Source organism: Asterias rubens, chromosome 6, assembly GCF_902459465.1.
Source record: "Asterias rubens chromosome 6, eAstRub1.3, whole genome shotgun sequence".
Lineage (NCBI taxonomy): Eukaryota > Metazoa > Echinodermata > Asteroidea > Forcipulatida > Asteriidae > Asterias > Asterias rubens.
This window is the reverse complement of record NC_047067.1, coordinates 5,986,548-6,013,316: the sequence shown is the minus strand read 5'-3', so window position 1 is coordinate 6,013,316 and position 26,769 is coordinate 5,986,548. Positions and strand designations below refer to the sequence as shown.

Sequence of the window (26,769 nt, the reverse complement as noted above, 5' to 3'; positions counted from 1 at the left end):
CCTATCTCCAGCACATTCCAATTTTCCCCAACCTCTTACACTTTGGATTTAAAGGCAAAGAATACCTTTGGTTTTTGGAATCGTTTGATTGTTTTAATCGTAAGTCATAGATATTTAAGTTTTGATTATAGTTTATCTAAATCTCTCATCAGGTTTCACATCATCAGGCAACTTATCATCCGACCACAGCCCTGAGGCACTCCTCGGTCAAGCCTACACCTGCTATCATTCTCTCTCCTTCGACAGTAGTCAAGACTTTGAAGACGATATCCCGACTCCAACTGGTACCCTGCGGCCAGGTGGTTCCTACCTTTACGGCCAAGTACCCATGGAAAACACGGAGCTTCTACAGAGAAACAATGAAGCAGGTGGTGTTACTATGGAAACGGATGACTCGCAGAAGAGGAAGGGACCAAGGATGTCGGCGCCGTCGGAGAGAATTCAACAATTGCGGGAAAAATATGGAGAGACAAAATGTTAAAAGAAAGTTTTGGGGCTTTGTCCACACCACGACTTAGGCTGCACTTCCAGGCTCTTTTTAAAGTTAAAGCATCATGTAGAATGCGCTCTGCTCCAAAATCGAAGACAGAGCCCAAGCCTAAGCCAGAGACAAAGCCTTTGGAAAAGGCTCTAGGTTTTTACAAATTGTTAAACTCACTGTCCAACAAAACCTAATTTCTTATGACTCCTCACCAGTACAGAAATAACTTGTCCTATTAGTTCAGATTATAACACACCTCTTGCTTGTTCAGTATTCTGGTTGGCTGAAACACGGTCACGTGGGATGAACTAAAATAGTCTAGTGATCACACATGCATGTTTTGCGAGAATAGTACCTGGGCGGGCACTGGTCTTTGAAAATAGTGCCTGGTTACAGCGCCCTCTCTTGACTTAAACCGTGAACAGCAACTACAAAACATCCTTTCTTTTCCAGATTTCTGTCCTTATTTCACATTTAAGACCAAGGTGTATTATAAAACACATTGACTGGCATTATTCGGTAACTAGTGTACTTCTATAAATCCTCGGGCCTGTGAGTGACAAGAAGAGGCCTCGGGAAATAGGTCCCTCTTCTAGTCACTCAAAAAGTCACACGGGGGGAATAGACGTACACTAGTTACCTGATTGTCAGTCATCATGTGTATATTAAAGCAGAATAGTGCAGTCTTGTTCAGTCTAGTGCACCTTTGTTCAGACTTGTGCAGTCTGTACTAGTTCAGAGTAGTTCGGACTTGTGCAGTCTAGTTCAGGCTAGTGTAGTGCTAATTCAGATTATGACTAAGAGGTGATTCTAAATAAGTTTAGACTGGTACATACTTTTGAAGTAGTCTGGCACTGTGGAGACTTGTTCCGACTGGTTTGTACTGGTTCAGACCACTTTAAAGACTAGTTCTGTTTAGTTCTGGACTATTTCAATCTTTGTAGAGGCACTTATAAGCAGAAATTTAAATGTCCCAAAACTTTTATCTACGTTTACGATTAATTTTTGTACTCCCATTATGAAGTCAATTTTGGCCTCTTTTAGTACTTTAATGACAAAGTACTATTGAAAATATAAATCATAAAAATGATTAACATCGCAATATGAGAGGAGAGGTATTACCGTTAAGGATTAAATTCAAATAAAATGTATTCATATATTTCATAATTTACAATGATGTCAAAAGATCATTTGAATGAAGAAAAAATTGATAAATAGTTATTCATGAAGATATATTTTACAGAATAGATAATGTTTTTGGTAAAATCTTTAAAGTTCTCCTCAATTGATTGATGCAATATTAGAATTTTCCCCGATTCATCAACATGTTGCCCATAATATGCAAAATTCTGCAGTTTCCACATAAAAGCCAGGAAGTTTGTTTTCATAGGAGTTGGCAAAAAAATAGACTGTGCAAAAATTATTCATAACTCTCCTGTCCATATAAGTTTATCCATTTGCAAGCATTTTAATTTAGAAATGCAAAGAAATTAGAAATATATACAATCATTTCATTCAGTAGACAGATCTAGTAAATTGGAAGATCCTTTTTTTAATATACATGTAGTTGCCAAAATCAGCAAAAAAATTTCTTTTACTTGTTTTTTTTGTATGCCATGCAACCATACTACATTGTAAGTGTATGTACTGTGCATAGGATTAGAAAGAAATTTAGGTGCCACCTTTGGTTTTGAATTTGGTCTGCTTTTCTTACATTCCATTGTGTGTCAATTTGTTTTAATTAATTTATTTATTTATATTTTTTAAAGGTTTTTTAGTAATTCTACGTACAGGTATGCACACATCAAATAAAAATAAATTGATGCAAATATTCTTATACTCCTCGAACAATATGTTTTATGCAATCCTCAACCCATAAGGACAGCAAAGCACAATTCACAGGGGATTTAGTTCAACTCAACATTTTCTCAAAAATTCTCACAATGCCATAACCACAACCACTCCCAATAAATCACAAATTTGTATATCATTTTGTAATGTAACAGAATATAAATTTATTACCACAGAATATCTCATGTTTCAATACAAAATAATTTGTAGTCGGACGCAACTTCCATTAAAACAGATGTAATGATACAGTCCCACGTTTGTGGCCAAAGTTGGGCTAGAAATATAGTAAACAGGTAAAAATTAAAATTTAAAAAAATGTAACTATTGAGTACGGGTTTCCCTTTAAGCTTGGTAAAAAAACTAACTGATTTGTTTTCTTTCTAGACTGCACTTGTTTAAAAACAAGACTTTCAAATAGTGTTTTGTTCAAGCTTCGCAAAAGTAAGCAATGAGCTGAACTGAAGCAATAAACATGTACTTGTCATTTTCAGGCACGACCTTGGACGAATCTGATAACTAGGTTTAAATAACCTGCAAAGTTTATTAAAAACCTACACTATGTGTCCATGTAGGTCAACCCTTGTTCTCAATCAAATTGTTAGTACTTTTTTGTAAGAACTAATTATCATGCTTGCATTTTGGATTGTATTCATGTCTCACAATCAATTTTATATGTTAGGCAAATTGTGTGCTTTTTCAACATTCTTAAAAACTTGCCCTGAATATTATTTATGGTTAAAAAAGAATTTGAATTTTAAGCTGTCCCGGAGGACAGTTCAATGAAGCATGGGAGTGGCACTGACTCTTCCTAGAACCATGAGGTTCGTACCTCTATCGTTTCCACGAACATGAGCGGAATGAACCTCATAGTTCTAGGAGTAGGCACTGACAAGCTATAGGAGTTTTTTTTGTCATAATTATGGTATGCGAGGAGCTGGGTGTACATGTTTATTTGCAAGAATTTGGTTTGAAGAATTGTGTATATTTGGATTTTTTTTCTGTAAATTTGCCAAAGATGAGCATTGACTTTTTATCTCACAAATTTCAAATTGATCATTACTTATTTTTTATGTTGTCAGTTTTGACTAGACCCATTTTGATAATGGACTAAATATACTGTTTGTCTTTTAACCTTTTTTAAAGACTTTTTTTAGTTGTTGTTATTCCAAGTTATTGGAAACAGTGAGAAGAGCTTTTAGGAACAAAGAACGGTGGTGATGATTTTTATTTCCATCAGAAGAATAAATTCTGATAAAAATTGCTTTGTATCATTAGATGGTGCAAATGTTTTAGTAAAGTTACTTTCTTGTCACTCAAACACCGTGTGAATAGTAAAGTATCTTGTAGTATTTTTGATTGGCTGTGACAAATAAAAAGGTCAGAGGTCACTTGTACACCTTATGCATTGACGTCATCAAGCAGCCATCTTAAGAGGTAAAACTATGGCTAAACAATCAAAACGCACAGACTTTGTACGTGCGGCGCACAGGTGCGGCCAATAAACCTCTATTTTTTTTACCCCTAGGTGAGGGCGCCCTACTGATAGGACATAATTTGCTATGAAAGTCTATTAAAGTTCTTCACACTTTTAACATATGTTGGAGTTTCGAGTGAGAACTTTATTGGGTGATGAAGTTGAAGTAGTACTATAGTTTCAATGTGTTGCTGAAAACACTCTTTTAATGGGATTCACTTCTTTTTCTTAAGATGATTAACGAATTGAACTTTGATGATACAGGTGGAATAAAGTTGTTTCCTTCTTGAAATAACAGCAAGACTGTTTTGTTATTTGATGGCTCTAACTATCTTGATTTAGTTTTAGAAAGTCTCATTATTTTTTACAAAATAATTAATGGCCTGATAATTTTGACCCGTGTAAATCTAAATGAACACAACACACATGAACACGTGACAGAAGCAGTCGAGTGGGTAAAAAGAGAAAGAGGCAGAAAGTTCACAGAAAAAGGAAGGGATGAACAAAAAAAGAATGAGTCGGGGGTTGGGGGAGAGAAGAAGGAAGGGGCTGGTTTAATCACAAGAAGTTTGAAACACAAAAGACAATATCATAGTGGATGAGATGGACTAGTCGTTGTGGTTAAAGTTGAACACTATGTCTCTCAATCACTTTGTACACACAGACAGAGATATGTACATTCAATTCAAACATCGCATATAGGCAGCGATTGAAATTGCAAGAGCAAGATAGCGTATTATTATCTAGTAGCTGAGGAACTACACTGCTTTAGACCAATCATAACTTGCATAGAAAGCTTAAATCGCTGCATGTCAATCCAATGCAACCATAGGGTTTGTAAGACCGGTGCCTGTCTCTATCAAAGACAGGGGACCAGTCTAGAAAAGATATGACATGTGTCTTAAACCAAAATAATTAATTAAATTTAATGATTAAATCAATCAAAGGATGTTCAAAAGTTACACACATTAAAGACATAGGCTATTTCAAAGTACTAAATTTATTCAATAAACTGCAAAAAAAATTATGTAAATCAGAGTCAAGGTTAAATATGCATTTTTATGAGCTCTTCATAGTATGGTAAAGCTTCTTCTACCATCTTTACAAACTCCGGCTCCAGAGTCTTTGCTGCCTCTGTTGGCTTTCTGAAACCAGTACTATGGAGACAGTTATCGTACCATCCATAGATCTTATGATCTTCCCAAAAGGTGCTTCTTACCATCCAGTTATCCGGCTTTTCATCAGTCCAGTCCCAGGTTAGAAGCTTGTGGCTGAACGGTAGACCTAGGATCTTGCAGACCTTTTGTAGCATCTCCTTAGGTTGTGCAATCAGGTCGTCAGCATCCAGCACAGGAGCATTGATGCCATGGGTGGTCTTCAGGTAGTGGTGGAGGTTGTGCAGAGACTTGTGTTGATTTAACCCAACTTGAAACACTTGCTCCTTAGGGAGTGTTTTGATGCGTGTCGCAAAAGATGAGATGGACTTCAAAGGGTGCCTTGTCAGAAAGATATGCTGGTAGCCTTCTGGTATGAATTCATACCTTCCATCCAGATAGTGACTGCAATCCTTCCCGATGACAACAGACTTGCCTGGCCGAGGTTGCTCATAGATGGCCTTCATTGATTCATAGGTATCTGTGCCAGCGTATTCATACTCATAGTCTTGTAGATACTTACGCTCTGGGCCAAATCTCCCTGCAGAGCAGAAGTGTGCCAAGATAGCGCAGGAGTCTGGGATTTGAGAGAGAGATCGAGTGAAAACTGCCGACAGAGATCTGGCAGTGTGCCAGATGAAAATCCGCTTCTGATTGCTAGGATTGGCAGCCATGATGATTTCTGTTCCAAAGATCTACTAACGTGGTGATAGCAGAAACAAACCTGCAGTGAATATGTTATACCAATGCATGTGAAAGTTTCATTTTCAAACTAGAAAATGCAAACCCAATTGTTTTGTAATCCAATTGTTTTGTATTTCCGGTTCTTTTTCATGTTTTCCCACTGGTTTTCAAAATGCCCAGTTATTGCAATCAAGAACTCGGTGCTTAGGTAAGTACCAACAAAATAATGAAATTCAGTCTCAAACGTTTTGAAACCGGTGTATTGCAGCATCATGAAAATATCTCAAAAAGACTGATTACTTTCAGAGAAAATAGAATGAGCTAAAATAGAATGAACAAATAGTTAATGGCCTGACGTTTCGACCCTAGCAGAGTCTTTTTCTAAGGCTAAATATCAACTCAACCAGCATTAACCGTTTGGTTGTGTTACATTACAAACAGGAACCGTTCATGTTTGATATGTTGTCATTTAGCCTTTTGAGTAAGACTGCTAGGTTCGAAACCTCAGGCCATTAACTATTTTTAATATTTTCAGATCTAACAAAAATCTTAAGGGATCTTTCCACAAACTTCTCTTGAGTTGAAGTCCACCACGCAAACTTTTACATTCTACTACTCAAGATCTTTCCTACATGGCTATATATGAAGCATATGTTGAATTGTTGTCTAAAAAGCAATGTAAATATAACTTCTAACTCACAAAGAAAGTGCCTTACCTTTATCAAGCATTCTTTTATAAAAGTTCCTTCAAACTTGATATATTAAACAGTATTATATGCTGGTATTCACATTATCTTTCATAAAGAAGGCTCATGCAAAATTTCACAACATGTCTGCATCATGTCTGCATAATAAAGGTCAAGGTTGTTTCACAATAGATATATTGGTGGTTGGCCTGTACTGTAATCATGTTTTTCCAATGATCAAATTCCACGTCTGTGAGATCAGGTCATGTCAAAGGTTTCTATGCAGCCTTCTAACAAATGAAATGCATTGAAAAGGCATTTGAAGTTGACCAAATTATGTCAAACTCAGTCATGCACAAGTCCCAGCCCCCCCCCCCCCCCCCCCACTTCCCCATAATTTAATTCAATATTCAATTCAATTCGTTTTTAATGGTCCTGCCATGGAGAAAAATCTCTGCATACATGCATGACACCTAATAGTTACAAACAATCAATGATATACTACTGGGAAAAAAACATTGTTCAAAGGTAACTTGTGCACTAGTTTTATTTAACTTCCCCCCCCCCATACATCTTTGGGCGGTAGGTTCTGCAGAAAAGGCATGCAAAGGTGTTACTATCTAGGACCCATTTTGAGGGCTCAGCTTTTACTGCTGAATTATGTTCTTGCGATCGCTATTCTCCCCTTACTGTGCAAGTGCTGAATTTTCATGCTAGCCTTGTAATCAAAGCGAAATAAATTCCTGCTAATTTGTGAAATACACATGACGTAAGCGCGGAAGTCTTTGCTTACGGCAAGCAGAGCCATGAAATCAGGGCACAATTTCATAAAGCCTGTAAGCATAAAAACTTGCTAAGCACTGAAAAACTTGCTTAACAGAAACTGGTCACCAGTCAAAATTCCATGAAGTTTACATTATTGCAACCAGGCGCCCCACTAATTTTTTGCTTAGCAAAGAAATTTGATAAGCAGTATTTTATGCTGAACAGCTTTATTAAATTGGGTCCAGGTGAGATTCAAACCAATGATTTTAACTGGCCTCTTATCACCTGGCAATCTCGATGGTCTCTAGTGGTTAAAATATCTGCTCCAAGGTGCAGGTGGTCCTGGGTTCTTATCCTACTCCCTGAGTTACTATGCTTTTTGATTTCTTGTCTGCATGTCTTGGAGGAATCACTGAGTATACCGTGCTCTTACCACCAAAAATATTATTTTTTATCCCCTGATGCAATTATTACATCTGTTAAATCTGCATGAAATAATTCATTTTGTTTTGTATTCCTCTGACAGGAAAAAGTTGTGTACAACCTGCTCATTATAACTATCACAAGAGCCTGGTGTCTCTGACCCGGCCCGGAGGAGCTTCGTCAAATTTGGGAGGCACGGAGAAAAATCTTTAGTAATTGGGATACATTGAGATACTTGGTGGCAGCAGAGTGCACGACATTTATCAGTGGATTTACCTGGTAAGATTAATTCAACTATTTCTATGGCGTCACTCTATTGATGAAAGTGTAGATTATTTTTACGAATCTACACTTAACTGTAGATTCGTAACAAATCTACACTTAGCTGTAGATTTGTTATGAATGTACAGTTGAGTGTACAAACTAAAGTGATACCGGTAGGTGAAAACTACTGTTTTTACACAAATAACATGATGTAAAAAACTCAGTTGAAAACATGTTTTATTTCAATGTCTCAAAACATTTTTCCAGTTAAATCATTTATGTTATTAATTGACATAATTAAAAAAAACAAAATGGAATCGATAATGTTGCAAGCACTATATAATATGCTTATAATTTTGTTTTTAAATAGTTACAAATGTGACCAATCGTTTGACAAAGATATGGGGAAATAGTTTAAGTCAAAGATTTAAGATTCTAAAGATTCTAAAGTGTAGATTCGTGATTACGATGTACTAGCCTTAGGCTCGCACATTCTATCCATGAATCTACACTTTTTCGTTCATAATGGTCACAAGATTTTACCGACTAAATTAAAGGTTGTATCCTGAATAAGCCATTGCATGTTAGATTTGATCATTTTCTGGTACAATTATGTGCTCGGTCACAAGTTACCACCTAAATTTGAATTCATCAGACTATAGATACAGTTGATATGCCCAGGAGTGAGCTAACAGATGGTGAACACCCATACAGTTCTGAATGAATTTGTATGGCACAATGGTACAGGGGTCGATTACACAAAGAGTTATACAAAATAGAAGGCTAGTCCCAAGTTAGGACAAGTAACTCGTCCTAACTCGAGATAAGACTAGTCTCAACGTTTTGTGAAATTCACCCCAGGGTCTGCTCAACTGAAGGTTGCTATACAATTAAGGCTTGCTGTTACAATAGGACAAGTAACTCGTCCTAACTCGAGATAAGACTAGTCTCAACGTTTTGTGAAATTCACCCCAGGGTCTGCTCAACTGAAGGTTGCTATACAATTAAGGCTTGCTGTGAACCATTTGACACATCAACTGTCTCTATGTAGTCTGAGGAATTCAAACTTAAGTGGTAACTTGTGACTAAGCAAGTCATTGAACCAGACCTGATTCAAATGTAACATGCAAATGGCTTATTGACACTTTCCAATGTTGCTCATGTTAACATGCTTTAAGTTGTACCACTCAAAACTGAAAAAAACTTCACACAATCAAGTAACAGTTGAATGCTTATATTAAAGCCATTATACACTTTCGAAAAAGAAAAGAAAAAAAAGTTCACAGATTTACAAATAACTTACAGAGTTTACAGAAGGCAATGGTGAAAGACTTCTCTTGAAATATTATTCCATGAAATGCTTTACTTTTTGAGAAAACATTAAAACAATTAATAATTCTTGATATCGAGAAGTACAGATTTATTTTAAACACATGTCATGACACTGCGAAACGTGCAGAAACAAGGGTGGAGTTTCCCGTTATTTTCTCCCGACTCCGATGACCGATTGAGCCTAATACTGTTTACCGAACGTGTCCGATGGCTTTAAGCAGCCACTAGTTTTCTCCATCCCAACCCCAACTTTCCATTCATTCATTTCCCTTTAGGCACTCCATGCATATCATGCTATTTAAAAAAGTATAAAGTGCTTATAAATGAGTAATATAAATAAGGTAAACAGAAAACACCATGGGAGCAAGTTTCAGGATAACACATGGCTTCAGATACCACAATACCTATATATATACGAACAAAAACAGAAATCGAACAAAAGCTTACAACTGTGTATTATGGTATAAAACAACATAGTATAAAGCCACAAAATATCGGATAGCTGTAAGAAACTTGGTTTTTCTTTACATCCGAACCATATTCCCTGAACTGGACAAGGTGGAGTTTGCTTTAGGAGACATTAGTTTAGAATCCAGGTTTAATACGCAGCTTTCTGATCTCTTCATAGTATGGTAAAGCTTCTTCTACCATCTTTACAAACTCCGGCTCCAGAGCCTTCTTGTCTGTCTTTGCTGCATCCGTTGGCTTCCTGAAACCAGTACTATGGAGACAGTTATCGTACCATCCATGGATCTTATGATCTTCCCAAAGGCTGTTTCTTACCATCCAGTTATCCGGCTTTTCATCAGTCCAGTCCCAGGTGAGAAGCTTGTCACTGAACGGTAGACCTAGGATCTTGCAGAACTTTTGTAGCATCTCCTTAGGTTGTGCAATCAGGTCGTCAGCATCCAGCACAGAAGCATTGATGCCATGGGTGGTCTTCAGATATTGGTGGAGGTTGTGCAGATACTTGTATTGATTTACCTTGAAGTGATACACTTGCTTCTCGGGGAGGGTTTTGATGCGTGCTGCCATAGATGAGATGGACTTCAAAGGGTGCCTGATCAGGAAGACGTGCTGGTAACCTTTCGGTATGAAGTCATATTTTTCAGCCAGATAGTGACTGCAATCCTTCCCGATGACAACAGACTTGCCTGGCCGAGGTTGCTCATAGATGGCCTTCATTGATTCAAAGGTATCTGTGCCAGCGTATTCATACTCATAGTCTTGTAGGTACTTGCGCTCCGGGCCAAACTTTGCAGCCGAACAGAAATGTGCCAAGATAGCACAGGAGTCCGGGATTTGAGAGAGAGATCGAGTGAACACTGTCGACAGGGATCTTTGAGTTTGCCAGATGAAAATCCGCTTCTGATTACTTGGATTGGTAGCCATGATGACTTCTGTTCCAAAAGTTCAACCAGGATGCATACATTAACACTCTTTCATTTGAGAAAGGTATGTGCCAAATTTCAGGTTATGCAAGAAGCCTCTAAAATCCTACACCGTGTCTGATGTCTGCAGGTCAACTGCTCTTCACAATAGTATTGTCCTGATATTTTATCCAGGGTCCAGTTCCACGCCTGAATTAAAGAGATGAATAGCTATTGTGAAGGACTTGGGGAGCCGGGGCGCCCTCTACTCCAAACAGATAACCAATGTGTAGTGTACCACAAAACGGTAAAACTGAAAGTTTAATGCAGAAAGTACAACAACTATAAGTACATAGAGCAATAGTTTTAAGTACAAAATCTGAATTAAGATTAACAAAAGATCACAAAACCAACTTTTTAAAGAAAAAACAATTTCCATAGCATGAAATTTCTCTTACAGAACTGTTCTCTTGTGGGCTCAAGATGTCCTTAACTATATAAACCTCTGCTCAAAACACTACTCTTCTCATCATCTTCAACCGAAAAATAAACAACAATGCATAAATTATTTAATGCACTCAATACACACAGCGAGTGAAAGCCCTCCAGTCATAAGCAGGCAAGGCCCAAATAAGGAAACTACGTAAATGAGAGATAAACTTAAGAGGCTGTAAAGGAGATACGGCGGGAAAACAAGTCTAAAAAGTACACCCTAAATAGACAACATTTACTGAAAATTAATCTACAATACCATTACAATAAAATCCAAGCTTACCACTAGACTTCATAGTAACTACAACAAGTCATATAACGGCCTTCAAGGTGAAAAAGAGGCACTTTCTACGGAGTGGTTCGTTGAAAACTAATCACTTCAGAAAACTTATTGGCGAAAAGCACTAGGGCAACACGAGAGGGCGCTAGACCAAAAAGGCGTAACTTTGGGGGCCCGGGCAGAGATGAACATAACAGCTATAGTGAAATCAGGCCTTGGTCACTATGTGTCAAACCAAGTCATGCACATCAATTCTGACAATTTTGTACTGTAGTGAAATTTTAACCACATTGTTTGTCGCCCCTCACTCGGAGCACAGTCTCTCCCCTGCAAGGTCAAAAAGCTCACAAAGTGTCAATGAATCAAACACTGGGGGTTTTGGTTGATAGAAGAAAAAAAACAGATAACTTTTGTCATACCCAAAATTTCAACTTTGGTCGTAAAACCCTTTAAAGCCATTATACACTTTCGGTACAGAAAAGAAACCTAAATTTTCACAGGTTTGTTATTTTTTTATATAGAAGTTGTGATACACGAAGTGTGGGCCTTTGACAATACTGTTTACCGAAAGTGTCCAATGGCTTTAAAAAACTCTGTGAATTTGCTGTTTGGACTGTAAGAAAGTCAAGAAATTATCAAAGTCGGGCCATGTTAGGAATTATGATCGAAGAAATGTGTTGGTAATAGGCGATGCAAACCACTCAATATCCCTTTAATATTTTTTTATTTCATACTTTTTATTTCTCACACTTCCAAAATTTTAAGATTTCATACAGTGTAGAAGAATTATGTGAACTCTCAATGTTGAACAAATAATGAGATTGGTCGGCTGGCCAAATAATAATCACAAAAGGAGTTCACTGTTGAAAGTGTCAAAGTCATCGGGTGCCAGTGTCAGATGCAATTGTGTCAACCATGCAATACTGTCCGCTCCGGACACTTTTGCACATGCAATCGTGACCGGGGCTATGCAAAAACCAGCCGGTGTCAGATGCAATTGTGTCAGCCATGCAATACTGTCCGCTCCAGACACTTTTTCACATGCAATCGTGTCCGGGGCTATGCAAAAACCGTCCAGCGGACATGTACATGACTGTACGTGTATGTGTGCAGGTAACAAGCGTGCATGCACTGAACCCACGTTTGCAGCATGAATATTCACATATTATGATTACGGCCGAACATTTCCCATGTCATTCATGACCGGCACTTACAGCTTGTAAAAAAAATGGCGAACGTGTTCCGTCGACCAAGTGCGTTTAATTTACTGCAAGGACGGTTTTGCACACAGGCGGACACAACTGCATATGCAAATGTGTCCCGGCGGACACAATTATGCAGCAGCGTCCGGGTGGACGTGATTGCATATGCAAAACCGTCCCGCATGTCCTCCAGATAGAATTGCATAGAGGACATAATTGCATGCGACACCGGCCATGCATTTGAAATGCTTTCTCTCTAGTAGAGTACAATGTACAGGTAAATGTGATGCAATGGACCCTTCCCATGAAATATGCTAATCACATTCACGCATGCGTACAGACCCTGTTGGTTGGCAAACGCCATAGAGTTGTGCACTAAGCAGACGCGCAATCGCGTCTGCGTCACGCACCCATTAACCGTGTACAAAACAGCGCGATGTTCCCTCACTTTGCCAACCAAAACGTTAGCGCGCACGCGCTATGTGCAATTTACATATTTCATGGGAAGGGTCTATTATGGTGTAATGTTGTTTGTTCTAAGTTAGATGAAGGGCTTACACTTTTATTTGTGACCATCAGTTTCTGGGATCAAACCATCATAGAGAATTGTTTGGTTAAAAGTTTCATAGTATTTAAGTTACAAACAATAAAATCTCAACAAAAGCAAGGGTTGTTTCACTGGAAACAATAAAAGAATCAAGATGTAGTTGGGATCACAGTTTTAGGACATAAGTGTAAGTTTTTTAACACAAACAATCATCAATAATTGTCATCAATGATTCTGGAAAACACTCTAAATCTTTAAAACTGCAGACATTACATCAACAAAGTTAATATCCTGTTAGAATTTATAAATAGTATTTATAAAATGACTAGGTTGATGCAGCCAATGAAATTCTCTTGCTTGTAGGCCTATTTAATATGAAATTGTAAAGAAATTTAACAGATCCACTTTACAGACAAAACACAATGCAAAAACAAATTCTGCATTGAGCAGAATTTAGTGCTAAAAGCAATTTATGACAAGAAAAACATTCTAAATTCAAAAAGATTTTAAGATACAGAGCATGCATCTTAAACCAAACAGCAAAAATATTGTTTTTTTTTCAAATATAGCGATGATTTGTTGACTAAGTTTTCTTTCTTGAGGAAGAAAAACAACTTTGAGGGATAAAAACAAATATTTGACAAAACAAACAAACCAGATGCAGACAGAAAAGTATTTGAGTCCTAAAAGCTTTGAACTGAAAGAAAAATGAAACTGAAATTAAAAACAGAATTTTTAGAGAGGACAGACAATTTTAAGAGAAAAGGGCGCAAGATGGTTGGCTGAGATTTTCTAAAAGGCTACTCAAGAGTGGAAAGCCTGTTCAAAAGACTTGCTAGAGCCATTTGACTCTTACCGAACTGAGATCCAAGTATCTCTGGTCTCCTTGGTGAATTTTTAGGGCCTACCACCCTCTTTTCCCGACAACTTAATAAATACTTTTTGAATGACAAAAAAAAAAAATTCAAATTTCAAATGGTAAAAAAATAAAACTTGTAAAAATACTTCTGGGCACTTCCATGGTCAGTCGCATTAAAATTTTATGTGTCATTTCTTGATCTTGGTGCTAGTAGTTCTGTGTGATATATTCTTTCTACTAAGTTTATGGACGGATTTGTACTTGACACCCAAGGCTTTGAATGAATGTTGTGGGCATTGTGCTCTGGATGTTATTAATATGTAAAAAGTGATCAGTCGCATTACACAAAGAGGACATGGACAAATTTCACTTTTCACAAATAAAAAAATTCCTGAAACTAAAAAACTTAGGAAAGTTTTACTACATGCAACACACAACTCTTATACATGAGTATCCAACAGGATACTTATAAATGGTCAGCAACTTGAACTTTTAGGTATAGAACAGGATACTTATAAATGGTCAGCAACTTGAACTTTTAGGTATAGAACAGGATACTTATAAATGGTCAGCAACTTGAACTTGTAGGTATAGATGGCAAAACCATGGTCAGTCACATTACAGTCAGTCACACTACTATTTTCAAGTCAATTTAGCCGCGCCTACATGGAGCCCAAGCTGAATTCCTTTTTGGCAAAATTTGGTTCATTCTTTGTCAACAACTAAAAATAAATTGGTTTCATATGCAAGTTGTTCATATGTCAGCTATACATTCTAAGTGGAAAGAAAGTTGTGACAAAAATTAGATTTTTTTGGTGTCACGTCCATGTTTGCTTGGAATTGCCCTTCTCAATAAAGTTTTTTGAAATACATAATAAATACATAGATTTGTCAAATACATTTTATTTGTTCGTAACAAATTTCCAACACTCGCACAAAGTTGCAGACTGTTTTGATTTTAACTATTTATACACCAAGATTACTTTCCTTTATTCCTTTAAAGAAACTGGGCACCGTTGGTAACTGTCAAAGACCAGTCTTCTCACTTAGTGTATCTCAACATATGCATAAAATAACAAACCTGTGAAAATTGGTTGTTGAAGTTGCAAGATAATTATGGAAGTAAAAAAACACTCTTGTCGCACAAGTTGTGTGCCTTCAGCTGTCGAATTCAATACAAATATTTTTTAGTGAGAATTTAATTCTTTCTCAAAAACTACGTTTCTTCAAAAGGAGCTGTTTTCACAATGTTTTATACTATCAACAGCTCTCCATTGCTTGTTGCCAAGTAAGTTTTTATGCTAACAGTTATTTTGAGTAATTATGGATAGTGTCCATTGACATTAAGGGTCTGGGTACTTTTTGTAGGACACAAAACAATGTTTACAGATTTGCATTACTTACATGGTTTGAAAGCGTCTGTGGTGTATTTCACATCGGATTGCAGACAATGAACACATTGCAAGGGAGCTGCCATACTGGAAAAAACATTCTATTCACTAAACCTAGGAATGCAGGTCATGGTGTGACCTTTGACATGAGGTGTGTGCAAAATATACAATACGAAATATTTATGATGGGTGTAGCTAAGCGGGCTGAAGCAAAAATCGCAGCTTCCCTTAACTTACTGAGGTGCTGTAGTTTTTGAGAAATTAGTAAAAATAATTCACAAAACTTATTTTAGATTTAAAAACTGATTTCCGTGGCATTGTTTTGCTCCTTTTTCAATAGCTACAGCACATCAGCGAGTAAAATGTTAAGGGAAACCTTCTGCCATGATGATCTTCAAATCGTGTAGAGTTTAGTAAAATTCTGTGGACATGTTATGTGTCCAACAAAAAGTATCCCAAGTGTGAATAAATTAGTAATAATAATAAGGTAAACTGAAAACAACCCTGGAAGCAAGTTTCAGTATAAGCCAATACCACATACCTGATATATGAAAATAAACATGAATCAAAGAATGATAAAGCTTAAAACTGTGCATGGTTTATTAACAATGCAGTACAGAATGGGGAACAACTAAGAACCTTTTTTTTTTTTTTTTTTTGAGCTTCAGAGTCAAGGTTTAATATGCAGCTTTCTGAGCTCGTCATAGTATGGTAGAGCTTCTTCTACCATCTTTACACACTCTGGCTCCAGAGCCTTCTTGTCTGTCTTTGCTGCCTCTGTTGGCTTTCTGAAACCAGTACTGTGGAGACAACTAGAATACCATCCATGGATCTTATGATCTTCCCAAAGGCTGTTTCTTACCATCCATTTATCCGGCTTTTCATCAGTCCAGTCCCAGGTGAGAAGCTTGTCGCTGAACGGTAGACCTAGGATCTTGCAGAACTTTTGTAGTATCTCCTTAGGTTGTGCAATCAGGTCGTCAGCATCCAGCACAGGAGCATTGATGCCATGGGTGGTCTTCAGATATTGGTGGAGGTTGTGCAGAGACTTGTATTGATTTACCTTGAAGTGATACACTTACTTCTTGGGGAGGGTTTTGATGCGTGCTGCAATAGATGAAATTGACTTCAAAGGGTGCCTGATCAGGAAAACATGCTGGTAACCTTCTGGTATGAAGTCATATTTGCCTTCCAGATAAAAACTGCAATCCTTCCCGATGACAACAGACTGGCTTGGCCACGGTTGCTCATAGATGGCCTTCATTGATGTGTAGGTATCTGTGCCAGCGTATTCATACTTGCAATCTTGAAACTTGCGCTCTGGTCCAAATGACCCAGCTGAGGCAAACAGTGCCACGAGAGCGTAGGAGTCCGGAATTTGAGAGAGAGATCGAGTGAAAACCGTCGACAGAGATCTTGCAGTGCACCAGATGAAAATCCGCTTCTGATTAATTGGATTGGTAGCCATGATGATTTCTGTTCCTATAAAGATCTTTTACAATAAATGTCCCTTGGTGTTTAGCTGGTTATCTTGTGTCTTTAATCAGAATCCATTTACAAGTCATGCTTTTCTCAGTTGTAATGAAAAGATACATCTTTTAGAAAAGCGAATTCATGTACATGTATATCCTACTCATATTTAGGCCTTAATAACTTACATTTTATAAATTTTGGTTTTTATTTACATTTTATTGCCTACACTAATTTGGTCTTATTTTTATGTTTTTTTAATTTTATTTAATTTATTTCTTTAAATGGCATAATTATACCAGCAAACTCCAAAGGCTTGTTCTCTGTAGTCTTATTTTTAGTGTTATTACTCTGCATGTACTGTTTGCCTGGAAACAAATAAATAAATAAATTTACATTTAGTTATTAACTTTGTTCTCCCCCCCCCCCCCCTTCCCGAACAGGTGTGGTTGTGTATTATGTCCTTTGGTTCTAATTATAGCATACGGCTGGTGTCCCTTTGACTCGGCCGGAGGAGCTTTTTCAAGTTGCAGAGGACAGAGATCAACACAATCCTAATCATGGCATCAAGTCATAAGTCATCCACTTGCCAGGCTATGGGGGCGAAGCGAGGGTATCCATGGTTGCTTTATGCATCCTCTTTATATTTAATACGTCTAGCTTTGTTTGCCTTAAATGGGTAACATTTGGAGATGCGAGGTTGAGATAGTGCAAACATTTCAGTAGTCTAGAATGCACTCTCTGAAAATTACAGAGTCCACCGCCCTAGACCCCACGGCCATGACGCCCCATCAAACTGATGCTCTGAACTGACCAAAATACAGAGTTAAAAATATTTGTTGTAATGGTCAAATTCAATTACAGAGGACAATGTAGTCAGGATTGCAGTATAAGGCATGAGTGTTATTTCACACAATCAAATAAAAAAAAACTTTTAAAAATAATGACCTTTTCCATTATTACTGTGCTTAAACTGGCAAACAATACATCCATAAAACTAAATTCATATTACAATTTACACATTATATAACCATATTTAAGACAGATGTTTTAAAATAACTTGATTTGTCAGACGAAGAAATAAAAGCTATTTATAGCTTTAAAGGCGGGCGTGGTATGAAAAATAAAGAAGTAGAATTACAAATGTTTAAAAGCAGCTGACAAGGAAAAAAGCGGAAATTAATGTCAATTCAGCATAAAGAAGTTCAGCACAAGAAGCAACAAATTCAGTAAAAAACATCTTGAGAAAAACATCTTGAAAGCAAATCAAGATTTACAAGTATTACATAGTTCTGAAAAATTTTCAGCAAAAAGCTAAAAATGTCAAAGCAAAGACAAATTAACATGAAATGTCTCACTGATGGCTGAAATACAAAAAAAAAAAGAGCATATAGTACTTTAAATATAATGCTTTGAACTTAGTTTAAGACATCAGTCTGAAAATGCATATATACCAAAATATTTACAAAACAAAATAGTTGGATTTGGTAAATAAAGTGCAAATACATTTTGTAGTAGCAAAGATAAGATTTAAAAACAAATAAATTATTTTTTTAAATCGGTGGATAATTAGGAAGGTTTTATTTTATGACGATTTCAATTGATCATTAATACTTAAAGATGGTTATTGTTTGGCTAAATGACACTATAATTTTTTAATTTTTTTTTCTACACCAGGACTTTTTTTTCTGGCTGTTTTCTCAACAAGCTGTAGACAATGTAATTGCCTGAATCTTTCTCATGTGACTTTTTTTGTTTTGCCAATATTATTCATTATTTTGCCATTATTATTCACAAAAGCCAAACAATGACCAGACCTTTAAAGTCAGTGTACACTATTGTTAATTGTCAAAGACCAGTCTTCTCACTTGGTGTGTCTCAACATATGCATAAAATAACCTGTGAAAATTTGAGCTCGATTGGTCGTCGGAGTTGCGAGATAACTATGAAAGAAAAACACCCTTATCACACAAAGTTGTGCGCTTTCAGATGCTTGATTGCGATACCTCAAATTCTTAACTTGAGGTCTCGAAATCAAATTGGTGAAAAATTACTTCTTTCTCGAAAACTACAACACTTCAGTTACCAAGTGAGGTTTTATGCTAACAATTATTTTGAGTTATTACCAATAGTGTCCACTGCCTTTAAGAAAGTTTCTAGAGAACAAGTTGTCAGCCAAAAGGGCCCAAATTCATTGAGCTGCTTAAGCACAAGAATTAGCTAAGCAAATAACAGCATGTATTGTCTCTATAGGTATAATACTTAGCTTACTCTATATCCGTGATGCAAAATTCAAATTGACACCTACTAAATATGATTTCTTTCTTTGTTGAAATGTAAGGATCAAGACCTTTATAGATTATTTTGACCAGTAGGCAGGACCTGCAGCCGATTTCACGAAACGCTAGGATTAATCCTATCTCAAGTTAGGACGAGTAACTCGTCCTAACTTAGGATTAATCTTAAGGTCTGCATGCTACAGCGCAGGGTTGGGACTCGTCCTAAGCCCTAAGATCAATCTTAAGTTAGGAAGAGTTTGGTGAAATCGACGGCAGGTTGATGGGTTGGATGACACTACACACTAGCCAAGACTTGAGGCAAGCCGAAGTTGACGTGTTTCTTAGTATCGTGAGTGTGGTCGTCATAGTAGACATCCCTGGCCTTGATACTCCTAAGAATAGAAGAAGGAGAAAAAAAAGAGATATATGTACATTTGAAAAAAATTGCTACCTCGTCACAGTTTCTCAAAATAATTCATGACATAAAATTCTTGGTCTTTCTTTTTTCGCAGATCCAGCATTCTGAACATGAATTTGCGATTAAAGACAGTGGACACTATTGGTAATTACTCAAAATAATTATCAGCATAAAACCTCACTTGGTAACGAGTAATGGGGAGAGGTTGATGGTATAGAACATTGTGAGAAACGGCTCCCTCTGAAGTGACGTAGTTTTCGAGAAAGAAGTAATTTTCCACGAATTTGATTTCGAGACATCAAGTTTACAACTTGAGGTCTCTAAATCAACCATCTAAACGCACAAAACTTTGTGTGACAAGGGTGTTTTTTCATTCATTATTATCTTGCGACTTTGACGACCAATTTAGCTAAAGTTTTCACAGGTTTGTTATTTCTTGCATATGTTGAGATACACCAAGTGAGAAGACTGGTCTTTGACAATTACCAATAGTGTCCACTGTCTTTAAGAATCAATTGCACACTTTTACAAGACCAAATGTTTAAATGTGAACACAACTCGCACAAGCTTTAACCTATTCTTAGCATGATTACAGGCAGACAAATCTTGTTCGACTGAATGTTCAGTAACCATGTACTTTGAATTATTTTGTACAGTTACCAGCACGGATTGCTTGAGTTAGCACCATAACAGTCTGAATCCATTCACAAGTCACGCTTTTCTCATCGTTAATATTGAATTGTAATGAGAAGATTCATCATTAGAAGAGCAAATACATGTTTAAAGGCAGTGGACACTATTGGTAATTACTAAAAAAATTATTAGCATAAAACCTTTCTTGGTGACAAGTAATTGGGAGAGGTTGGTGGTATAAAACATTGTGAGAAACAGCTCCCTTTGAAGTGCCATAATTTTGGAGAAAGAAGTAATTTTCCACGAATTTGATTTGAGACCTCAAGTTTAGAACTTGAGTTCTCGAAATCAACCATCTAAACACACACAACTTCGTGTGACAAGGGTGTTTTCTTCTTTCATTATTATCTCGCAACTTTGATGACCGATTGAGCTAAAGTTTTCACAGGTTTGTTATTTTATGCATATGTTGAGATACACCAACTGTGAAGGCTAGTCTTTGACAATTACCAATAGTGTCCACTGCCTTTAACTCCAAGATCGTTTTAGAATCATACGTAAGGGCGAACAACTGCATGCAATTGCCTCTTCTACATTTCAGTATAAAGAGGAAATTAGAATAAATTTCTTGAGTTTTCTCATCCTTGGTATGTCAGGAAATAATTCAAATGGATTTCTTGATTTTAAACTCACCTCGCCACGTATGGATGGAGAGTTCTTAGCTGAGCTGTGGAGTCTATATCTGGACCATATGAGTGCACGGATGTACTCTTGGTAAACCCATCGGGTAGCTGGTCCATCACATTACCAAATGTGCGTCCGGCCCTAGCTTTGCCTTTTGGATTCATGTTGTAGAATCTGTTGTAGAAACAAAATAAACATGAGTACTGACTTTGGAAAATTGTTTGGATGTCTTTTTTTTTTTTTAGCTATGTGTAATAGGATACAACCACTCACATTAAATATGTGGAGGGTACTGACAATTGGTTGATGACTTTATAATACAAATGTACAAGGCTGAGTTTCATTGATCAAGTTAAAATTGCATCTGTGTTCCCAATATTTATTGGTTGCAATTGAGATCCCTAGAGTTATTAACACAAATATAAACATACTCAAATATGGAGCTATGGCTAAAAGCCCTATGTTTGTCAAATACAGTTTTCAGATATATCAGCTTTGAAAGGTGAAACGTTTAAGCCCACTTGAGCCCAAGGATTACACCTTGATCTACAGTCAGCAACAGGCCACTATAAGAACAGAACTTTTTGGTAAGCTGTAGGGCCTAGTAAGCTGTGTGCCATTATATTAGACCCTAGTCTTGAGACTCTATAAGTTCAATATTTGTGTATTCCACATCAGAACTTACTTTGTGTCGTAATGTGTGATCCATCGCATTGGCTCGATGGGAATCTGTACTTGCGGCTTGTCGTTGTTATCGCTGTAACCAGACAGCTCCTGCAATAAAAAAAAACCCAAGTTATTAAGGTAAATGTAATATTTATTTATTTATTTTTTACGAGAGATCGCGTAAAATCACAAGGCCACGGACAGCCACTTCAAGGTGAAGGCTACATTTATCTGATTTTGGCTATCGACCTAAATCCACTGCCGCTATGGGTATGTTGCCACCAACTCCTGGGACTGAAACAGGTTCCCCCTTCACAGTCTGTAATGATGTAAGTATGGGTATCATCCACTAGGAGCCTGGTGGGGCAGAATGCACTACCTCCCTTACTTCAACAATGTTATTATCATATTTTAAAGTGATGGTCACTCTTCCCTTTAGAGTCTCAAAAGCATTTGGAATTTGGGTGCAATTTTTTTTCTCTCAATGAAGCGTTATCAATAACAGGATCGATGGGTATATAAATAACAGGACTATCTTGAACCAAGGCCACTATGAACTTTCCTTAATACTTCCCAAGGAAATTAAAAAGAAGCATGTCGTTGTGGATCATTGTGTTGAACCGATGAAATTGTAAGTCCTTTGTTAGATTGGCTTCTTAGACCCCAAACCAACTCAAGCGGATTGCTCTTGTTTTAATATCTGGCAAACCTGGTCTCAGAAACCCCCACTGACCTTATTTCCAACGTAGTATCTCCCGAGTCGTTCATGTTCACTCAGCGAGGGCCTCTGCTGTCCAAGGAAACTCTTAGAGGTGATAGAGGAGTGATTATCGGGGTTTGTCATGTTGAGATACTCCGCTGGGTCACTCTTCCTCATTCTGTTCTCAACAGCACCGGGTACTTGCTCGTTGGTTGTGTACGCCTTCAAAAAAATTGAAGACAAAATAAAACATTTAGTTGGAAACGAATTTTGATGTATTTTAACAAACAAACTAAATGGGTAGATATCAAAACTATTTGGGGTTGAACAAAGAAAAATTGACATCAGTGTAGTGGGATTTGAACCTGCCTGGTCTCTATCTTCCATTTTAGAGCTGTGTACATTTTGTATGGTGTTTCCCACACCAAACGAATCCCAGGGAAAGAGTTAAAAAAAAAAAAAAAAACCTAGTGTGAACCAAGATGAGGTTCATTTAGTCATAGACTGGCCCCTTTTTAATCTTATTGAATACTTAGTTTTTTTCTGACAGGAAACGAGACAACCAGACAAATGTTTGTCTGGCTGGATGACACTATAAAACGGCATTTCTTTAGCAGTCCAGGACACCAGGGAATAACTTACATCTCTCATGACCCTGTTGACGTAGAGGGGTTTGGCTTTCTCATGTGTGAACCCTGTCTCTCTGTCTGATCGATTGGCAACAATTGGAAGCTTCTCATCGCCCTGTGATAAAAATAATAGTTTACTAATTTGCTTATTTTTGTCAAAAGTTTCTTGTTCTAAAAAGGGAACAAAAATTGCAATGGAAAGAGAGTTAAAATGGAAAGAAGATTTAAAACATTATAGTTAAAGCCTGCGATTTGAAAGGTCTTGTCCAGTTCTTAATTTTCATTGTATATTGTTTGAACTGACTATCAATGGAGGAATGACTCGACCCTTAATGGGTTCAAATCTAGTTTCACATACGTGAAAGAGGCTCGACTCATTTTTTTATTTTTAAAGAATTTTTCAAGAATTAAAATGTTTGTACAATCAACCCCCCCCCCCCCCCAATATGACATTAATGAAGATTCTAAACCTAGAAACCGTTTATTTGTTTCAGTGTCCCAATTTTGATTCACAACTAATTAATTGATTGATTAATTGTTTGTCAACGCTAATATATTACCTGCATGAACTTGGATGGCAAATATGCAGTTTTCATATGACTCGTACCAGTCGGGCGATCTGTGTAGAAACCCTGTGAAAATAAGAAGAAAAAAATCAGTCAAATATTGAATGTTTTATTGATTGATTCGAGAGTATAAATGAAGCGATGTTCACTGCTTCAATGCCCTTGGAAGGAATATTGTAAAGGAATTGCTGATGAGAAGAAAATTCATGAATATTCATGAAGTGGTTGAGACTTACTGGATACTGATTGGAGTGCGAGGAGCCTGGATGGAATTTGATTGGTTCAACATTGTAGGCGTGTGTGTAACCAGACCCTTCCTTCTTTCCAACTGTCTTGGTTGATGTATCGACTGAAATGAAAACAATTAAAGTTCAATTGGAGAATAAATGTAGAGAATTAATTTAGAAATTAAGTTGCAAACTGGAATTTAGACCTATATAATTTATTTTTACCCTTACACCAGTCAGTATTAAGCAATTTTACTGCATACTTTTCACCGAGTTCTGTGGAAAAGATCCACAGGCAAGTCACTCTGGTGCGATACAACCATTAACTATTAGTAGTTTAAACTTGATAGTTAATGGCCTGATCTTTCCTTTAGGTTGGTAAGCAGTTTCAACAGCTAATCCTATTTTCTAGTAAAAACTTTGAAAATTTTAAGAGGAAGCCTGGAACAAAAAATATTTTTTGTAGTTTCCTCAAGATTTAAGACTTACGGCGCACACTTGGCTTTCCCTGGTAGCGGACTTTGGATTCTGTGGACATGAACCCTGGCCCCTGAAAGAAAGAAAAGTAAACAATTAAATGAAGAGGTGTTGCATTCAAGGAGAAGAAATTTAAAGGCAAAGTATACCTTTTGTATTTGGAAGCATTCCATTGTTTTAATCCTATACAAATGTAGATGTACACAATATAACTATCATCTGAAAATTTCATTTGAAAAGGTTGTGGGTTTTTTGAGATATTGCCGAAAATCCAGAGTGACTATTTCAACAGAAAGAATAACCCGTATTACACAAACTCAAACTTTGGGGCATAAAATCTGTTACATTTTCAGATAACCACATTACTTCAAAGTGAAATTACCAAATGTATACCTTCCCTTAAGGTATTAAAACTAGATTTAGTTTTTCAGTTATATGTTTTTGCTCATCAACTCACATGAGCTGCGTGTTCTGCTGCAACAGGATCCTTAGATCGAAGCTTGTGGAGGAGTGGTCGGTGCTTAGGAAGGACACCGCTGATCGCTGGGCCCATACCATGGTTACGTGTATCGACACAAACATGCCGCACCTGTAATTGTGAAAATAAAATAAAATCAATAAGAGCATCTCAATTTGACAAATGACTTTTTGAAGGGAATAAAACAAGAAGATTTTGATCACCACGAAGGAATTACAACAAGTGCAACTTTAAAAAAATTAATATGTTTTCTTACATTGTTGAATGTTGGTGTTGTGATGGGATCCTGTCTTGTGAAGCCACTGCCGACCTGGGTCAGATTAGAAGACAGGGGGTCACGCCCATCGGAATCTTCAGCTGGGTTGAAGTGCATCTTCGTGATGGACGTGTAGTTCTTGCGTAGAAGTTTCCTGCAATTCAATTCAAAGTTTTATTTGACTAAAGATTTGTAGGTGCGGGCAATGATGTTAAACATTTTAAAGGACTTGACCTTAAATAGCTGGAACCTTTGTTATGTTTTTCTTAGCAACAATAATTTAAGTAGGGTGAAACTAGTTCTTAGATTAATCAGTGTCACTCACTCCATGGCTGGGTTATCAAGGACGTCAATTCGATGGCTGTAGTATACCCCTGGACGGAAATTAGACTGGTATCCAGTCCCGACATGTTTCCCAGTTCTTGGAGTGAAACCATCTTTGCCATGAGACGAAGCATAGGAAGTTGAGAAGAACTTCATGATGTCTGCGTCAGGTCCATAGCTGGCATCAACGTGAGCCGTCTTCTGTCCATGGGGTAGACGTCCCATCTTGTGTTTTTTTAACTGTGGATAAAATAAATCGTGTCATTATACAAAATATCATAAAATTTTAATATTACATACATTAAATATTTTTTTCTGTGTTTACGATGATTGCTACTTTATGTGTTCCACTCTCATTCGGATTCCTCATTCGGGCCTGACAATCGTGGAGAAAATATATCTTACTGAGAAGCTTAATCAAACGATAACTGATTTACACTACAGTTGGCAAACCATTCTAAGGGAAATATCACAACAACTGCTGTAAAGAAGTTAAAGAAGAGAAAACACTTTCTTTCAAGAATTTAAATTTCTTTTTAAACTAACCCCAACAAAGAGTCAAGACTTCCAACCAAGTTCAGTTGAGGCAACTTTGACTTTGTATTGTTGTCTGTTGTGACAGTTTTATAATTTTTTCACATGATAGTATGTTTTGAAGATAATTACTACAGAATAAATTATGTTTGTAAGTCGATATAAATTGCTTGTTTATGCAGCAGCTCCTTTCCAGTGGTAGCACTAGCTTGATTTCTCTGACTGCCTCGCCAAAGCAACACACATTGTGCAGAAAATAAAAAATAGCCCGGTGGTTTAAATTAATCGCAATTTTTGTCTATCATTCTTCTTAACCTTACCTGTTACAATCGTCCTTTTCTTTCAGTTGTTTTCTTTTCTCTTATGTGTTAAGGTACAAAATGTCTTCAGATCTTGAGAACTGAGCATAGAAAACTCGAACTTGATCACAGAGGAATTATCGCAGCACCCACGCCATGCGGAAGTAAATCACACCCCATCACAACAAACACACAGAGCTGCTTGTACACGTTGCCACTGACGACCTAAGTAACATTTTTGCATATGCTAAATATTCATCAAAATTTCTGACGTAGCCTGTCTGCGCGTTCATTCATTGGCTAGTAATAAAGTTACCACGGTGTCCGAACAAGACCAGTCACATGAGGTTTAGCAGTGTGTAAAAAGAGAATAATTTATTTTTCATATTCTAACTACTTAAGTACTTCAACAGATTATTTTACAAAGTATTTTGATTCAAGGAATGATAATGGTCAAATCACTGTTTTGATTTTTAATGGGTTGCGACGAGTAAATTATGAATAATTTGATTGGCCTTATTTGGGCACCATAGTTATTACTGACGATGGGGAATCAACAAGCTAAAAATAGTACACGTGCGAATGTGTACGGGTCATAGAGTTATGGTACGGGTTTATGTTTTGCAGGCTATCTCTATATTATACCAAAAGCCTCCCAACTTCGCGGATTGGTTTATAACTTTGTTTGACAATTCGGCTCGTACAAATGCAAAAATTAATTGATATTTTGCACTGATACCATCCAGAATAATCAATGTGAGTGAATAGACTGATTCATTTCGCCGAGGAGATTTTTTAACGACTTTTTCAGGCAACTATTTACGACCTATTTTGTTTATTATTGTATAAACATTATTATTTACTGAGTGTGTTG

At 37.0% G+C, this 26,769-nt stretch overlaps 4 protein-coding genes and 1 pseudogene across 4 annotated transcripts in view; 1 reads left to right on the top strand and 4 right to left on the bottom strand.

The window, feature by feature from the left end:
* Window positions 1–918, top strand: part of LOC117291302 (sn1-specific diacylglycerol lipase alpha-like) — a 48,259-nt gene extending 47,341 nt beyond the window's left edge. The window contains exon 16 of the mRNA XM_033772939.1: window positions 153–918. Within this exon, the coding sequence (XP_033628830.1) occupies window positions 153–481 (329 nt within the window). The 3' untranslated portion in view covers window positions 482–918. The remainder of the gene's footprint in view (window positions 1–152) is intronic.
* A 3,933-nt stretch (window positions 919–4,851) lies between these two features.
* LOC117291301 (branched-chain-amino-acid aminotransferase-like protein 2) lies at window positions 4,852–6,474 on the bottom strand. Its single transcript, XM_033772938.1, has 2 exons — window positions 6,361–6,474; window positions 4,852–5,684 (listed from the first exon to the last, which is right to left on the bottom strand). The coding sequence occupies exon 2, from the start codon at window positions 5,632–5,634 to the stop codon at window positions 4,852–4,854; it is 783 nt and encodes a 260-aa protein (XP_033628829.1). The 5' UTR covers window positions 5,635–5,684; window positions 6,361–6,474.
* Window positions 6,475–9,255: 2,781 nt separating this feature from the next.
* LOC117291687 lies at window positions 9,256–15,353 on the bottom strand. The gene is made up of 2 exons (XM_033773534.1): window positions 15,269–15,353; window positions 9,256–10,797 (listed from the first exon to the last, which is right to left on the bottom strand). The coding sequence occupies exon 2, from the start codon at window positions 10,504–10,506 to the stop codon at window positions 9,700–9,702; it is 807 nt and encodes a 268-aa protein (XP_033629425.1). The 5' UTR covers window positions 10,507–10,797; window positions 15,269–15,353; the 3' UTR covers window positions 9,256–9,699.
* A 572-nt stretch (window positions 15,354–15,925) lies between these two features.
* On the bottom strand, window positions 15,926–16,723 carry LOC117291300 (annotated as a pseudogene).
* Window positions 16,724–19,207: 2,484 nt separating this feature from the next.
* Window positions 19,208–26,062, bottom strand: LOC117291597 (protein phosphatase 1 regulatory subunit 32-like). Its single transcript, XM_033773413.1, has 12 exons — window positions 25,917–26,062; window positions 25,064–25,302; window positions 24,739–24,892; window positions 24,462–24,593; window positions 24,017–24,077; window positions 23,537–23,649; window positions 23,295–23,366; window positions 22,748–22,849; window positions 22,139–22,327; window positions 21,425–21,513; window positions 20,749–20,913; window positions 19,208–19,396 (listed from the first exon to the last, which is right to left on the bottom strand). Exons 2-12 carry the CDS (start codon window positions 25,285–25,287, stop codon window positions 19,300–19,302), a joined length of 1,398 nt encoding a protein of 465 aa, XP_033629304.1. The 5' UTR covers window positions 25,288–25,302; window positions 25,917–26,062; the 3' UTR covers window positions 19,208–19,299.
* Between the last annotated feature and the right edge of the window lie 707 nt (window positions 26,063–26,769).

What these genes read in the sequence shown, in the direction of transcription:
- LOC117291687 (XM_033773534.1), bottom strand. Translation starts at nt 10,506, where the DNA reads ATGGCTACCAATCCAAGTAATCAGAAGCGGATTTTCATCTGGCAAACT.
- LOC117291301 (XM_033772938.1), bottom strand. Translation starts at nt 5,634, where the DNA reads ATGGCTGCCAATCCTAGCAATCAGAAGCGGATTTTCATCTGGCACACT.
- LOC117291597 (XM_033773413.1), bottom strand. Translation starts at nt 25,287, where the DNA reads ATGGGACGTCTACCCCATGGACAGAAGACGGCTCACGTTGATGCCAGC. An exon ending in CTTGATAACCCAGCCATGGA is followed by an intron (nt 24,893 to 25,063) that starts GTGAGTGACACT and finishes ATTGAATTGCAG; the next exon opens with GAAACTTCTACGCAAGAACT. An exon ending in TCAACAGGGTCATGAGAGAT is followed by an intron (nt 22,328 to 22,747) that starts GTAAGTTATTCC and finishes ATTTTTTTGAAG; the next exon opens with GCGTACACAACCAACGAGCA.